The sequence below is a fragment of the Equus caballus genome, chromosome X (genome assembly GCF_041296265.1).
Source record: "Equus caballus isolate H_3958 breed thoroughbred chromosome X, TB-T2T, whole genome shotgun sequence".
Taxonomy (NCBI): Eukaryota; Metazoa; Chordata; class Mammalia; order Perissodactyla; family Equidae; genus Equus; species Equus caballus.
The window spans coordinates 79,225,068-79,242,528 of record NC_091715.1 but is presented as its reverse complement, the minus strand read 5'-3'; the positions used below and the strand labels follow the sequence as shown (position 1 = coordinate 79,242,528).

Genomic DNA, 17,461 nt, shown 5'->3' with positions numbered 1-17,461 from the left:
TTGAATTCTCCAATCAAAAGACACAGAGCAGCAGGTTGGCTTGAAAAACAAGAGCCAACAATATGCTGCCTCTAGAGAACACATCTTACCTCTAAAGACAAACATAAGCTCAGAGTGAATGGATGGAGGATGGTACTTTAAGTAAATGGCAAACAAAAGAAAACAGCTGTTGTCATACTTATATCAGACAAAGCAGACTTCAAGATAAAAAAGATAATGAGAGACACAGAGGGGCAGTTTATAACGATAAAAAGGACTTTACACTAAGAGGACATAATACCTATGAATATATATGCACCTAACACAGGAGCACCAAAGTATGCAAAGCAACTATTAACAGACCTAAGGGGAGAAATTAACAGCAGCGCAATAATAGTAGGGGACCTCAACACCCCAGTTACATCAATGGATAGATCATCCAGACAGAAAGTCAACAAAGAAATAATGGATTTAAATGAAATGCTTGATCAGATGGACTTAATATATATATAGAACATTCCATCCCCAAAATGCAGGATACACATTCTTCTCAGGTGCAAATAGAACATTCTCAGAGGTAGACCGTATGTTGGAAAACAAGGTGAGCCTCAAGAAATGTAATAAGCTTGAAATCATATCAAGCATCTTTTCTGACCACAATGCTATGAAACTAGAAATAAACTACAAGAAAAAACTGGGAAATTCACAAATATGTGGAGACTAAACAACATGCTACTGACAACCAATTGATCAATGAAGAAATCAAAGGAGAAATCAAAAAGACAAATGACAATGAAAATACATTATACCAACTCTTACAGGATGCTGCAAAAGTGGTTCTAAGAGGGGAATTCATATCAATACAGGCCCACCTCAACAAACAAGAAAAATCTCAAATAAGTAATCTTAAACTACACCTAATAAAACCAGAAAAAGAAGAAGAAACAAAGCTGAAAGTTGGCAGAAGGAGCGAAATAATAAAAATTAGAGCAGAAATAAGTGAAATAGAGGCTAAAAAAATAGTAGAAAGCATCAATGAAACTAAGAGCTAGTTCTTTAAGAAGACAAGCAAAATTGACAAACCCTTAGCCAGACTCACCAAGAGAAAAAGAGAGAAGCCTCAAACAAATAAAATCAGAAATGAAAGAAGAGAAAGTACAATGGATATAACAGAAATACAAAGGATTATAGGAGAATACTATGAAAAACTATATGTCCACAAACTGGATAACAGAAGAAATGGATAAATTCCTAGACTCATACAACCTCCCAAAACTGAATCAAGGAGAAAGAGAGAATCTAAATAGACCAATCACAAGTAAAGAGATCAAAACAGTAATCAAAACCTACCAAAAAACAAAAGTCCAGGACCAAATGGATTCTTTGGAGAATTCTACTAAACATTCAAAGAAGATTTACTACCTATCCTTCTCAAACTATTCCAAAAAATTTAAGAATATGTAACACCTCCTAACTGATTCTATGAGTCCAATGACACCCTGATACCAAAACCAGATAAGGACAGCACATAGAAGGAGAATTACAGGCCAATATCACTGATGAACATAGATGCAAAAATCCTAAACAATAGATTGGCAAACTGAATACAGCAATACATCAAAAACATCATACACCATGATCATGTGGGATTTATACCAAGGACACAGGGATGATTCAACACCCACTAATCAATCAATGTGATACACCACATTAACAAAATTAGGAAGGAAAACCACATGATCATCTCAATAGATGTAGAGAAAGCATTTGACAAGATCCAACATCCATTTATGATAAAAAAAAAAAACTCAATAAAATGAGGATAGAAGGAAAGTACCTCAACATCATAAATGCCATATATGACAAACCCACAGCCAACATCATACTTAACAGTGAAAGACTAAAAGCCATCCTTCTAAGAACAGGAACAAGACAAGGTGCCCACCCTTGCCACTCTTATTCAACATAGTACTGGAGGTTTTGGCCATAGCAATTAGGCAAGAAAAAGAAATAAAAGGAATATAAATTGGAAACAAGGAAATGAAACTCTCGTTTTGCAGATGACATGATTCTATATATAGAAAACTCTAGAGAATCCATCAGAAAACTGTTAGAAATAATCAACAGCTACAGCAAATTTGCAGGGTACAAAATCAACTTACAAAAATCAGTTGCATTTCTATACACTAATAACGAACCAGCAGAAAAAGAAGTCAAGAATACAATCTCATTTACAGTCGCAACAAAAAGAATAAAATATCTATGAATAAATTTAACCAAAGAGGTGAAAGATTTATACACTGAAAACTATAAGACATTATTGAAGGAAACTGAAGATGATATAAAGAAATGGAAAGATATTCCATGCTCATGGATTGGAAGAATAAACATAGTTAAACTGTCCATATTACCTAAAGCAATCTACAATTCAATGCAATCCCAATCGGAACCCCAATTACATTTTTCATGTAAATAGAACAAAGAATCCTAAAACTTATATGGAACAACAAAAGACCCTGAATATCCAATGCAATCCTGAGAAAAAAGAACAAAGCTGGAGGCATCACAATCCCTGACTTCAAAATATACTACAAAGCTATAGTAATCAAAACAGCATGGTAGTGGCACAAAACAGATGCACAGATCAATGGAATAGAGTTGAAGGCCTAGAAATAAAACCACACATCTATGGACAGTTGATCTTTGACAAAGCAGCCAAGAACATACAATGGAGAAAGAAATATCACTTCAATGAATGGTGCTCAGAAAACTGGACAGCCACGTGCAAAGGAATGAAAGAAGACCATTATCTTGCACCACACACCAATATACTCAAAATGGATTAAAGACTTGAATGTAAGAACTGAAACCATAGACCTCCTCGAAGAAAATATAGTCAGTACATTGACATTGGTCTTAGAAGCATCTTTTCAAATACCGTGTCTACTTAGACAAGGGAAACAAAAGAAAATATAAACAAATGGGACTACATCAGACTAAAAAGCTACTACAAGGCAAAGGAAACCATGAACAAAACGAAAAGACAACCCATCAACTGGATGTAAATATTTGCAAATCATATATCCAACAAGGGGTTAATTTCCAAATTATATAAAGAACTCATACAACTCAATAACAAAAAAGCAAACAACCCAATAAAAAAATGGGCAGAGGGGGCCGGCCCAGTGGCTCAGCAGTTAAGTGTGCATGTTCCGCTTTGGTGGCCCAGGGTTCGCCAGTTTGGAACCCTGGTGTGGACATGGCACTGATTAGCAATCCGTGCTGTGGTGGGCATCCCACATATAAAGTAGAGGAAGATGGGCACAGATATCAGCTCAGGGCCAGTCTTCCTCAGAAAAAAGAAGAGGATTGGCAGGAGTTAGCTCAAAGCTAATCTTACTCAAAAAAAAAAAAAATGGGCAGAGGATATGAAGAGACATTTTTCCAAAGACGATATACAGATGGCCAACAGGCACATTAAAAGATGTTCAACATTACTAATTATTGGGGAAATGCAAATCAAACTACAATGAGATATCACCTTACACCTGTCAGAAAGGCTATAATTACTAAGACAAAAAAATAACAATTGTTGGAGATGATGTGGAGAAAAGGAACCCTCACATGCTGCTGCTGGGAATGCAAACTGATGCAGCCACTATGGAAAACAGTATGGAGATTCCTCAAAAAATTAAAAATAGAAATACCATATAATCCAGCCATCCTACTACTGGGTATTTATCCAACGAACTTGAAATCAATAATCCAAAGAGATTTATGCACCCTTATGTTCATTGCAGCATTATTCACAATAGCCAAGACATGGAAGCAACCCAAGTGTCCTTCTACAGATGAATGGATAAAGAAGATGTGGTGTATATATACAATGGAATACTACTCAGCCATAAATAAAGACAAAAATAATCTCATTTGCAACAATATGGATGGACCTTGAGGGTATGTTTGTCTTCCACATATGAGTGAAATCATGCAGTATTTGTTTTTCTCTGTCTGGCTTGCTTCACTTAACATCATACCCAGAAGAACTTACGACTATACACAACTATATAGGGGCTTTTGGGGGGAAAGGAAGAAAAAAGGAGGATGGTTGGCAATGGATGTTAGCTTAGGGTGAATTTTCCTTAACATATATGCACCTACCAACAGAACGTCAAACTACATGAGGCAAAAACTGATAGAAGGGCAAGGAGAAATAGATGAATCCACTATCATGGTTGGTGACTTCAACAGCCCTCAATCCAAAATAGACAGATCCAGCAGGTAGATAATCAGTATGGAAATAGTTGAACTCAATAACACCATCAATTAACTGGATATAATGGACATCAATAGACTACCTCATCCAACAACAGCAGAATACACATTCTTCTCAAACCCACAGGGAATATTCACCAGGACAGACCACACTCTGGGCCATAAAACACATCTTAACTAATTCAAAATAGTAAAAATCATATAATGTCTGTTCTCAGACCACAATGGAATTAAACTAGAAATCAATAACAGAAAGATAAGAAAATATGGAGATTAAACAATATACTTTTAAATAACACATAGGTCAAAGAAAAAATCTCAAGAGAAATTTAAAAAATATGTTTAAATAAAAATAAAATCATAATTCATCAAAATTTGTGAAATACAGTGAAAGCAGTGATTGGAGGGAAATTTATAACATTGAATGGATATATTAGAAAGTAAGAAAGGTCTAAAATCAATCATCTAAGGTTCAACCTTGGGAAACTAGAAGAAGAAAAGCAAATTAAATCCAAAGTAAGCAGAGGAAAAAAACATAAGAAGTAGTAGAGCAGGAATCAATGAAGAAAACAGGAAATCAATAGATAAAGAAGACCAAAGCTGGTTCTTTGAAAACATCAATAAAATCAATAAGCCTCTAGCTAGGCTAACTGAGAAAAAAGAGAGAGGACGCACATTACTAACATTAGAAATGAAAGAAGGGACATCACTATAGATCCTATGGACATCAATAGAATAATAAAATAATACTATGAACAACTCTATGCCCACAAATTTGATAACCTAAATGAAATGGACCAATTCCTTGAAAGATACAATTTGCCAATACAAACACAAGAAGAAATAATCTGAATAGGCCTGTATCTATTAAAGAAACAGAACCAATAATAAGTAACCATCCCAAACTGAAAGCATCAGGTCCAGATGGGTTCACTGGTGAATTCTACCAAGCATTTGAGAAAACAATTATACCCGTTCTCTACAATCTCTTTCAAAGGATTGAAGCAGAAGGAATACTACTTAATTCACTCTATAAGGCCAGCATTACCTTAACACCAAAACCAGGCAAAGACACTATAAGAAATATCTCTCATGAATATAGATGAAAAAATCTTCAACAAAATATTAGCAAATCAAATTCAACAGTGTATAAAAATAACTACACATCACAACCAAGGGCAATTTATTCCAAGTATGCAAGGCTGGTTCAACACTCAAAAATCAATTAATGTAATCCATCATATCAACAGGCTAAAAAAGAAAATCACAAGATTATGTCAATAGATTCAGATAAAGCATTTGACAAAATCCAATATCCATTCGTGACAAAAACTCTCAGTAAACCAGGAATAGAGGGGAACTTCCTCAACTTGATTAAGAATATCTACAAAAAAACTTTAGCTAACATCATAATTAATGGTGATAAACTTGAAGTTTTTAAAGATCAGTACAAAATCAGGTACAAGGCTTTTTAATGGTGAGAAACTCGAAATTTGAAGCTTTTTAGGATCAGGTATCTTTTAGATCAGGTATCAGGTAAGGATGTCCCCTCTCACCACTCATTTTCAACATCATACTTGAATGTCTAGCTAAGCAATAAGACAAGAAAAGAAGTGAAAAGTATAGATATTGGGAAGGAAGAAATAAAACTATCTTTGTTCACAGATGACATTATAATCTATGTAGGAACTCCGAAAGAATTGACAAAAAACTCCTGGAACTGATAACCAATGATAGCAAGATCGCAGGATACAAGGTTAATACACAAAAGTCAATCACTTTCCTGTATACCAACAATGAGCAAGAGGAGGTTGAGATCAAAAACACATCGTCATTTACATTAGACCCCACAAAAAAAGAAATACTTAGGTATAAACCAAGGAAAATATGTACAAGATCTGTATGAGGCAAACTACAAAACTCTGATAAACGATATCAAAGAAATAAATAAATAGAGAGATATTACGTGTTTATGGATAGGAAAACAATATTGTCAAGACTTCAGTGCTTCCCAACTTGATCTATAGATTCAATGCAATCCCCCTCCAAAATCCCAGCGAGTTATTTTGTGGATATCAACAAACTGATTCTAAAGTTTATGTAGAGAGAGTCAAAAGATGCAGAATAGCCAACACAATTTGAAGAAGAACAAAATTGGACGGTTGACACTACCGACTTTAAGACTTACTGTAAAGCTACAGTAATGAAGAAAGTGTGGTATTGGCAAAAGAAAAGACAAATAGATCAATGGACTAGAATAGAGAGCCCAGAAATAGATCCACATAAATATAGTCAACCGATCTTTGACAAAGGAGCAAAGGCAATACAATGGAAAAGAGATAGTCTTTTCAAGAAAGGGTGCTGAAGCAATTGGACATCTACATGCAAGAAAATGAATCTAGAAACAGACATGCATCTTTCACAAAAATTAACTCAAAATGGATCACAGACTTAAATGTAAAACACAAAACTATAAACTCCTAGAAGATAACATAGGAGAAAACCTAAATGACCTTGGGTATGGTGATGACTTTTTGGATACAACACCAAAGGCATGATCCATGAAAGAAATAACTGATAAGCTGGACTTCATTAAAATTAAAAACTTCTGCTTCGCAAAAGACAATGTCAAGAGAATGAGAAGACAAACTATAGACTAGGAGAAAATATTTGCAAAGGAACATCTGATAAAGGACTGTTATCCAAAATATACAAAGAACTCTTAAAACTTGACAATAAGAAAATGAACAACTGTATTCAAAAATGGGCCAAAGACCTTAATAGACAGCTGACCGGAGAAGATACACAAATGGCAAATAAACATATGAAAAAATGCTTCATATCGTATGTCATCAGAGAAACGCAAATTAAAACAACAATAAGATACCATTACACACCTATTAGAATGGTGAAAATCCAAAACACTAACAACACCAAATGCTATTGAGGATGTGGAGCAACAGGAACTCTCATTCATTGCTGGTGGAAATGCACAATGGTACAGCCACTTTGGAAGACAGCTTGGCAGTTTCTTACAAAACTAAACATAATCTTACCATACAATCCTGCAATTATGCTCCTTGGTATTTACTCAAAGCAGTTGAAAACTTATGTCCACACAAAAACCTGCACATAGCTTTATCCATAATTTCCAAAACCAGGAAACAACTAAGATGTCCTTCAGTAGGTGAATGGATAAATAAACTGTAGTACATCCAGACAGTGGAATATTTAGCACCAAAAAGAAATGAGCTATCAAGACATGAAAATACATGGAGAAAACTTAAATGCATATTAGTAAGTGAAAGAAGCCAATCTGAAAAGACTGCTTATGGTAGTTACTTAGTATGATTCTAATTAAAGACATTTGGGAAAATGCAAAACTATGGAGACAGTAAAAGAATCAATGCAGGGGTTGGGGGCAGGGGACAGAGGAATAGGCAGAGCACATGGGATTTTTAGGGCAGTTAAAATACTCTGTTTGATAATATAAGAATGAACATATGTCATTATACATTTGTTCAAACCCATAGAATGTACGACACTAAGAGTGAACCGTAATGTAAACTATGGACTTTGGATAATAATGATGTATTAATATGGGTCCATCAATTGTAACAAATGTACCACTTTGTTGGGGGATGTTGAAAATGGGGGAGGCTATGCATATGTAGGGGCAGGGATATATGGGAAATCTCTGTACTTTCCTTTCAATTTTGCTGTGAACCTAAAACTGCTCTAAAAAGTAAAAGTCTTAAAAAATTACTAACTCTACCCAAGCAACAACTGGAAAATATTTTGCTATTATAGATTTGGCTAATATGATCTATGCAGTGCCTATTTCAACAGAGTTTCAGTTGCAGTTTGCCTTCATCTCTGAAGGGAAACACGTACCTTCTCAAGGCTACCTCTGGGGTACCTCAGCAGCTTTGCCATTGCATACGATCTTTGCAGACAAGATCTTAACTGCATCTACCTTTCCTCAGGAGTGAAGGTATGACATTATATTGACGGCATCCTCCTCTAAGGAGATTCACTTGACACACTCATTATGAGTACACAAGTCTAACACCTTTTATTCCTTTTTGAGTTCTTGTGGCAACATATTCCTCATTTACAAATTGTCCTTAATCTCACTGATGCTGCTACTTACAAATCAACCCATCTTAAATAGGCTCATTTCTAACAAAAGGCTCTAAAATCTGTCCAAATTAAAATCAGCAGGCACTCCTGTTAGTGCCCTCAGAAATTCCTTCACTGTAGAGGCTTTGACAATGCCTTTCATGCTTCCTGGAGTCTCTGAACACCTATAATGGCCATAAGTTGCCCAAGGGCTTCAGATGCAAGAAACTGTCCCTCTTGGCCTTGTGCTATACACTGTTAAAACAAAATTGCTGGCTGTATACTGGACTCTTCCAGAAATAGAGGTTCTTACAGACCCTGAGCCTATGATCCTCCATACCCAGCTGCTATCTCTGTTTTGGTTCATGAAAACAGCACTCAGCAAGCTAAGCATGGTCACTGAGTCCGCCTTAATGGATAGAGACAAACCTGTGCCCTCTGGCATATTCCACCTACAGGAGGAGGTGGCCTCCCCTATCTTCATTCTCTTGCCAGATGCCATGGTACTAGAGGAGGGAACCTACCCCCAAGAGCCCTTGGTAACCTGAGGAGTCCGTTGGGATTAACTGAGTGAACAGTAATGGGAGATTGTAGGCTGTGTGAATTACACTGCCACCATCATAAAAATTATGAGGCTCAGTGGAATGTTTCTGCTTTCCATTGCTTAGCCAAGATGTCCTTGATAAAGGATGAGATACAAGGGACAACACATTTGGTTAAACTTCAGGTGGTCATCTTAGCATTGGATCTTCTGGTAAATGAAAATCCCCTTCTTCACATTTATTACAAACAGTTGGACCAATGCCTAAGAGTTGTCCCCTTCAGGGTAAAGAACTCTGAGAATCTCTTTGCTCACTGATACCCAAAATATAAATCAAAATCACACATCTCTACATATACTGAGGACTTGCAGGGATACTCATTCCTTTAGGAGTTACAGACATACTAGTAGTAGCCAAGGCAGAAATTTACTTCCCAAATTATACAACACTAGACACTTGTAAAAGGCATTCAACAGAATGTTCATGTCCTCGACAGGTCCCAGATAGCAGGTTTAATTGAGAGACACAATGGTCTCCTCAAACAACTTTTCAAATGCCAGTCCAGCAAGTGGACCTCTAAATAATTCTCTATCATGTCCCAGGACTTAACCTCTATTAATTCAAGGCCCCTTGACTGACTGACAACTCATACCAACAAACAAAAACTTTCCATTGCCTTTTGCTATATATAAATTGGGATATTTCTTGTCTCCAGGTATATAAGGACTCCCCCTTCTTTACAATTTTTTTATTTTGTCCCCATTCCATAAGGGCTAGAGCAAAATTGAGGGTGTATAATCTCCTGGGACTCATTAACTGTCTATTGTCCCTGGACTAGACAGTTGTTCATTTGATATGGGGCCCATTTGAGCCTTTAACTTCCACTCTCCAACCAAAAAATGTGTCAAATGCATCTATATACCATTTTGTTGACTACTGGTCTCATTGCTACTGGTTTAGATGCTTTCATTGGTTTGCAGCTTGGAGGCCCCAACCCCCCGACTAAGCTACTGTTACAACCAAACATGGCAAATGCTGAGGCCCACATGCCATAGTGTTTGGCTAATACAAGTTCTACAAACCAAACACCTCATTGGCTTGCTCATCACCAACTAAACCAACAATTGCGTCAAAGGGCCCATAGTAATGGTCAAATTAGAGGACCTGCCTACAGGCTACTGCTGGAGCTCCAACTTTAGCCACAGATATTTTAATTGGGAAACCACCTGACACCCTATTAACAACAAACACCCAAATAATGGTATATAATTTAAAACCTATAGAACTCTTGTCACTATCCATCTGAGCAAAACCTTGGACTTTTGGAAACTGTTGATTTGACCATCCTTAATTGGTGCTGTAACTGTGCCAGTTGGGTTCTGGCACTTTGCCCTATTACACTGGTATCACAGATGCCATCATCACTTTTACCAGCTGTCCACCCCCAAACTTCTTTACTTAAAAGACGTTTACAAGTCAAGCTCCCAGGCCCAATGTTGTCTCGTTATAATATCATAAAACTGCAAAAACAAGACCCGCATTAACCTGAGTGGGTATCCACTTGGAAAGGATACCCCAGTCCCATTTCTCAGACAACATCACCCCAGGTCAGCAGCTTACCGCTGGGGATAACATCACCTCAAAGGACACAGCCACAGCCCAAGACCTTGCTGTTGGAGATGACTTCACCCCCTACGCCAGATATAACTTTACCTGGGATACCAGAACCTCTGCCTCAGTGATGCCCATGGCCTGCCTCTCCTAAGATGCTGACAAGTTGGACACAGGATATTTATTAATTTTCTTCCTGTGATATTAGGGATTCTATTATGTTTCCTGAGCTTACTGTCTGCTTAATCCATGATCCTGGTATACTCTCTGTTCTCTCAAAACATACACCCCTACGACTCTCACACCCAAAGAGAAATCTGGTAGAGGTCACTACTATTTGTGCCATTCTAAAAATTAATGGAGATTATTGCTTTCCCTAGGTGGCAATTGCCTCATGTTAGTCAACCGTTGGACCCCCTGGAGAGTGAACTACCCACTCTCTAGTTCTTTCTCCTACTTCTCTTCCTCCATCTTTCCACCAAGGATATGATGTCAAAGCATCACAAGGCCAATTGTATTAATCATGTCTTCTATTTTCTGTATTCTAATGCTTTGAAATCTGAGGCCTTGCTGACCGTGGAAGGACTGCCACTTCCAGGATTAGCCAATTCCTAGAGTTAGTAATTAACTGGCCTGTGATTGCACCTTTCAAGTGCAAACCAACCAATCTAGAGCCCAGATCCTCCACAGCCTCCCTTATTGGGCTCTCATACTCCAGACCATTATCTGCCTACTCTAATCACCCCAGGGCCAGGTACCAGACAACTGGGAACAGCCTCTATGACCCAGAGTCCACTGAAACTAAACAAATCCAAATTAGCTAATCCTAAACCTCATTACCCTGCTTTATCTTTTCCTTCCCACAGAAACCACAATAAACGCTCTTGTCCACAGACTCCTCCCTCACTCTGCCTCCTGACCAATCCTGTGCTTCCCCATGTGGCCCACTCATCACAAGGCGTGCTACCTTCTCTTGGGATCTGTGAGTACAACAAAATATCTTTTTAAGGCCAGTCATCATTATCTATTGGCTTTACCATAGCTAAATAATAATAAAACCTATATGAAAACATTCACATAGTATATTCACCCTTAAACTGTATAATTTGGTGGTTTTTAGTATATTCACAGAGTTGTGCAACCATCACCACTATCTAATTCATCCCCCAAAAAATCCTTAGGACACCAGCAAAAATGTCAGAGCAAGGAACTATGAAAATTTTCTCCATAAAAGCCGGGAGAAAACTGGTAAAAAATGTCAGAATCAACCTTTTCAGAACTCTAGAAATTAACTAAAGGTTTGCGTCGATTTGGAAAACATTTATTCAAGAAAAATAGTTGAATCTCAGAAAGAACAGTGAGCTTTATTGCATTTAATTTGCCCTATTCCTATTGCCCTCCTCTCCAGATCCACAGTAGCCTTGAAAACTACCCACAGTCACAGTGAATACCAGGGCCCTGACAGCTACGGAGGAGGCAGAACTGGGTGAACCTCCTTTAAAGACTCGTTTTCAGAGAATTGTCATTGATATGTCTGGCAACCATTAATCTACTTTTTGTCTGTATTTTCCTGTTCTGTCCATTTCATATAAATAGAATCATATAATATGTGGCCTTATGCATCTGGTTTCTTTACTCAGCATAATGTTTTCAAGTTTCATCCATGTTATAGCATGCATCAGTGCTTCGTTCCTTTTCATAGTCAAATAATATCCTAGTGAATGGATATGCCATATTTTGTTTATCCATTCATAATTTGATGGACATTTGTGTTGTTTCCACTCTTCAGCTCTTAGGAATAATGTTGCTATGAACATTCATGTACAAGTCCTTGTATAGACATAAGTTTTGATTTCTCTTGGGTATATGCCTCAGAGCAGAATTACTGGGTCATATTCCAATGCTATGTTTAAACATTTGAGGAACTGCCAGACTATTTCCTCACATGGCTGTATCATCTTACATTCCTGAGAAGTCTTTTAAAATGGTGTTTAGCTTAGTTTTTCTTAAAAATAGTTTAATATGTAACATTTTTACTAGGACTACTTATTAATATTTGATGGGAATATTCTGTGGAAAAGTCTGTTGTAGCCAAATAGGCAAGGACCACCTCTTATTGTCACCCCAAATAGAATAAAAATAGAGGGCCACTGAATAGACTTTATTTTCTCCTCAAAATGTCCAATAGCAAAAGGCGAAAAGTTTGGAAAAGGTTTTTGTGAGGAACTAATCTCATCTTTCAGTTGATAATGCAGCATGAAATGGATAAATATTAGCAGGACATTTCCATTGTGATACTGTTGCTTTAGTCGCTCTTTCTTTGGTTCTGCTTATATAAGGGTTATATCATGAAAGCCAGAGAAAGAAAATGAAACATAGTAGAGTGTGGAATCAAATGCTGACCATATTTAGTGGATGTTTTGAATTTTACCACAGTTTTTTCTAAACTTTGTATTTTAAGCCCTTTAAAAATCTGAAGGAAATAAACAAAAACCTACCTGAAACAGTAAATAAGATTCTGATATTATTTTACAAGTTAATTTAACATATAATTTGAATAAGAATTTTATTTCTTGTAGTTACATTTATTCAGTTCAGTTTATGCTGATACCATCATTCCAATTTTCAAAGAAAGAAAAGTCTGCATGTGTTAAACCTCCACCTAACATACCAGTCTTTATCATGCCACCTAGTGCAGCAAAATGAAGGGGGAGGTAAATTATTGTCCCCCTTCTTTTGTTATTTTTCTCTATGGATTCTTCTATTTTCTGAAAATGATATGCATATTTCACACTAAGGAGTTTCAGAGAGAAACTGCATTGTAACATGAATACACTTTTAAACAACTGAAAATTTGAGTTTTCTACATTTGGCCATGGCTGACTAATGTTGAAATGATGATAGCCAGTACTTACAGTAGTTGGATGGTGGCAGGTGTTACACCGAATCACAGGAAAATCTCTCGTCAGGGCCAAAACACAGTTCGCATAAATCATAGCACCTATACGTCTGTATTCTGCAGGAAAAGATAGGGCTCTGGGTTTGAAGAGTCTATCTGAGCATAACGTGTAGGTTGGCAAACTTTGTGTTAGTTTTAAATATATGCTATAGTTTGAACAGAGAGAAGATGACAAATAAAAAGAGAAACTCTTTTAGCCCTTCCATCCCTTCTAGCATATAATAACCTACCCAGTGATGACAGTGGTCTCTATTTTCAGCTTGTCTGGAAATTCTGGTTATGTGGTTAGTGGTACTGCTGCATCCAGGATTTCACTAAACAACCATATATAGATATTCTGCATTCTGAGGCATCCAGTCAACTACCAATCTTAAGATAACTGAAACTGAGCTCGACAATGGAAATAGTGGTTAGTGTAGTATGCAGAGAGTGCACATTACCACTCTTCATTATTGTGCATGTGTGTGCTGTGTGTTGGTGGACTATTTCAGTAAATAATTAGCTATCAGGAATAGCAACTTTTAAGACACTTTGTTAGTTATTTTATTTATTCACACTGGGAAACATACTCCACCTCTGCAATAAAGTCACCGTGCAACTCTTTATCAGTAAATATTAGAGTTTGGCATCCCATTTATACTTGGCTTTTTGATAAATATGCAAGTTAGGATTTATATGTAATATTTATGTGTAAGCCTTTTTTTTTTTTGCTTTATTGTCTTTTTCATTTATTTTTCCAGAACAGCTTACATGCAAAACTTTTTTTATTATTGGTAATAATAATGAATACTTAAGAATATTTTACATAATAAGAACTTTTGTTTCCTTGGTTTCAAAATCACGTGGTAAATGATTCTTCGATCAATGGAAGTGATCGAGTGATTTATCTCTTTTTAAGGAAGCACTGAGTAATCCTAGGGATTATATAAATTAGGTTAACCTAATCCTGCTTTTTATCCTTCAGGAATTTGTTATCAGAAGAAAAATTAATGTATGCAGAATTACAAAAGGGCCTATAGATATATGATTCACTATATTTAGGATTGTGTAGTCTTGATGAATAGGCCCAAAAATTGTTTGTGCTTTGAATTATAAAGTGAGAGAGTCAAGAAGCAAGTGATAAGTATATAAAAGGCTGCTGTACCTATAAAATACTTGTTTCCTCATTTAGCAAATCAATGATCTCTTCAAAAGATTACAAAATATATAGTTCATTTCTATACCTCAGTTTCAGCCCAATTTTAGAAATTAAACTCAGCACAATTCAGTAATTCTTGAATATATATTAAAAAAGTAATCCTTTAGCACTTACTAAATGCATTATAGTAAAATTTCTTATAATCTTTAGATGATGCCGTCTATGGAAAGATGTGTTAATGATGAACTTATATTTAAATCATGTTTCTGTATTCTTAAAACCGTACAAATCTCTTAAACCAGAGGGACTTTAACGTTCTTACCTTCATTAGCAGCTTCATCTCCAAAGGAGGAACCGTATGCTAACTGTAACATTTGTCCAACCCAACTGAAAAAAATACCAAGGAGAAAAAAGGCAATAGTTAATAATAACAGCCAACAATTATTGAATGACTATGGTATGCAAGGCGCTTTCTCATTTAATATTCACGTCAACTATAAGAGGTAGGAACTATTATTATTTCCACTTAACAGATGAGAAAAGTGAGTTTTAGAGAGGTTAAATAATATGCCCAAGTTTACACAACTAGTAAATGTTGGTACACTTAATCCAGGCAGGCTAGCTCCAGAGCACACAATCTTCAGCACTATCTCGTATGACTTCCAGCTGTCATTAGAAATATCTTAAAATCCAAAGGGCTATAGCCTGACACCAAATGACAAAGAGTTCCACAGACGCAATAATTTTCTTTAGTGAGAAATTTTTATCAATAATAGAGTAATAGTACAAACCAGAATTAAAACAAATGAAGATCATGATTCGAGGCCAATACAAATTATATGAAAACCTTCTTTAATCATGAGATCAAAGAAAGCTGTATCATTGAAGCTTAAATGTTTTCAAAGCTTTCCATATCACCGACATTAGAAGGCTAAATATCAATATATGCCAATTATCCTTGTTTATGGACTGACTTTCAAGCTGAATTAGAGCTGCCCTGATGGTATCTATAGAGGTGTGGGGACCTGGAATTGGCCACCCCAAGATATGTCTCTTTGGCATCAGGATTATTTGAGGCTGATTGCTTTTGATAAACTGGGACAGGGAAGGAGGCTCTGAGGAATGGAACTTGCCCTTCCTTAGGACACATTTACATTTGTAAGGTAAATCTCTATCTGTAAAAGCTGCCTCCCTCTCTGTACCAGGAAGAAGAAAGGCGATGACCTTCTCTCTAAAAACCCTTAATCAATACCAAAGGCAAGGACTTAAAATCTGCATTTTATTGTGCTAGTCTGGTAACCTCCTGTAACTGACTTCCCTCCCCCTCCCAACGTTGGCATCTCCTTAAAGATTAAGCATCTTTCTTTAGGCTGGGAACCGATTGCAGCGCTCATCTGTGACACCCCCCAGCCCGAGGCAACACACCTGCCACCCTGCGGCGCTCACTGAGACAGCAGACCTATCTGCCGTTTCCATCAAGCGCTGTGCTGACAGAGCAGCCTCGTGACTGTTGTAAAAGGGACTTTTCAATCATATGTGAAACACCCCGTTTGGGGGTATATAACCACTATGTGCACCCCACTTCTTCGGTGCCCTTTCTTCCTTCGGGAAGAAAGGCCCCGGGCCATGGTTCCTCATAAAGCTTTGTTTAATTTTCTCTTGCTATTCTGTCTCATGTGAATTTAATTCGTTCTCCAGCCAGACGAACCCCCATTTGGGGAGAGGAAATGTCCTCCTCCCCTACAGAGGCAAGTCCCAGTCATAATGTCTTACTCCTCATACACATAACTCATGGTATTAAAAATCATGCCAAACACTTAGCAAGCTGAAAGTACTCAATTTTATACTGGATGCTTTCATTTAGAAAGACTTATTATTGATTTTTACCAGGCAAAATCTATATCTTTTGATGCCTAGTATAGAACCTTTTCCCAAAATCGTCTTTGTTATTTTGCTTTTGAAAATATTGACAACAGAACAAGATTCATCTCTCCCTCTTGTAATCAAAATAAAAATTTTAAAAATTCATAATTAATTTCATTTAAATTTAGGAAATGGTGGTTGGGGACTGACAGAACAAGATAGAAGTGGACATTTTGAATTTAAAAAATCATTAAATATTCTAACCAGGAATAGTATTGCCATCCTGGTATGGCCATTTTGATTGCTTCAAAATGTCTTGCTTAGATTTTATTGTTTAGCCCCAAGTATTTACTATCATGTGGGTTTAATTTTAATGTTGAAAATATATTTGAAGAAAAATAATAAAGACAATATAATTAGTAACTATGAATTGGACTATTACAGGAAAAATCATCATAGTGTGAGATCCTTTTAATCTGAATCTTCTGGCTATCATTACTGATGACCTACAAAGGCAATCTTTACCATAAAATTTCTGTTGGCTTCTTGGGAACAGACTATAATATTGAATTTCTTCATTAGAATTTATTAAGTGGCAATGTTTCAACCCCCTAGAAATATTAAACAAATTCTTAGCATAGCTCTCTATTAAATCAATGATCTTTAGTGATATGGACAGAAATTCTATTCATTTCTTGTAGTCACATATCATAATGTAGTATTTTGTGAAAATCTTTGGTTGCATAAGAAAACTAAAAAACAATAATTAAAAGGTGTTCAGTTTGTAAACCATACAATAAAGAAAGTTTTTAGTCAAAATTAGGTAAAAACAGAATTCTCCCTCCCTCTCTCAATTTCAAATGTTCAATAGCCATGCGTGGCTAGTAACTGCTGTATTGCATAGTGTAGATATAGATTATTTTCATCATTGCAGAAAGTTCTATTAGGCAGCATTACTTTAATATACGGGAA

General features: G+C 36.4%; 1 protein-coding gene across 1 annotated transcript in view; it reads right to left on the bottom strand.

Moving 5' to 3' along the window:
- The window catches only part of LOC138921934 (connector enhancer of kinase suppressor of ras 2-like), a 76,852-nt gene that overhangs the window by 8,280 nt on the left and 51,111 nt on the right, over positions 1-17,461 (bottom strand). The window contains exons 3-4 of the mRNA XM_070257965.1: positions 14,949-15,013; positions 13,445-13,545 (exon numbers count right to left, since the gene is read on the bottom strand). Of these exons, the coding sequence (XP_070114066.1) occupies positions 13,445-13,545; positions 14,949-15,013 (166 nt within the window). The remainder of the gene's footprint in view (positions 1-13,444; positions 13,546-14,948; positions 15,014-17,461) is intronic.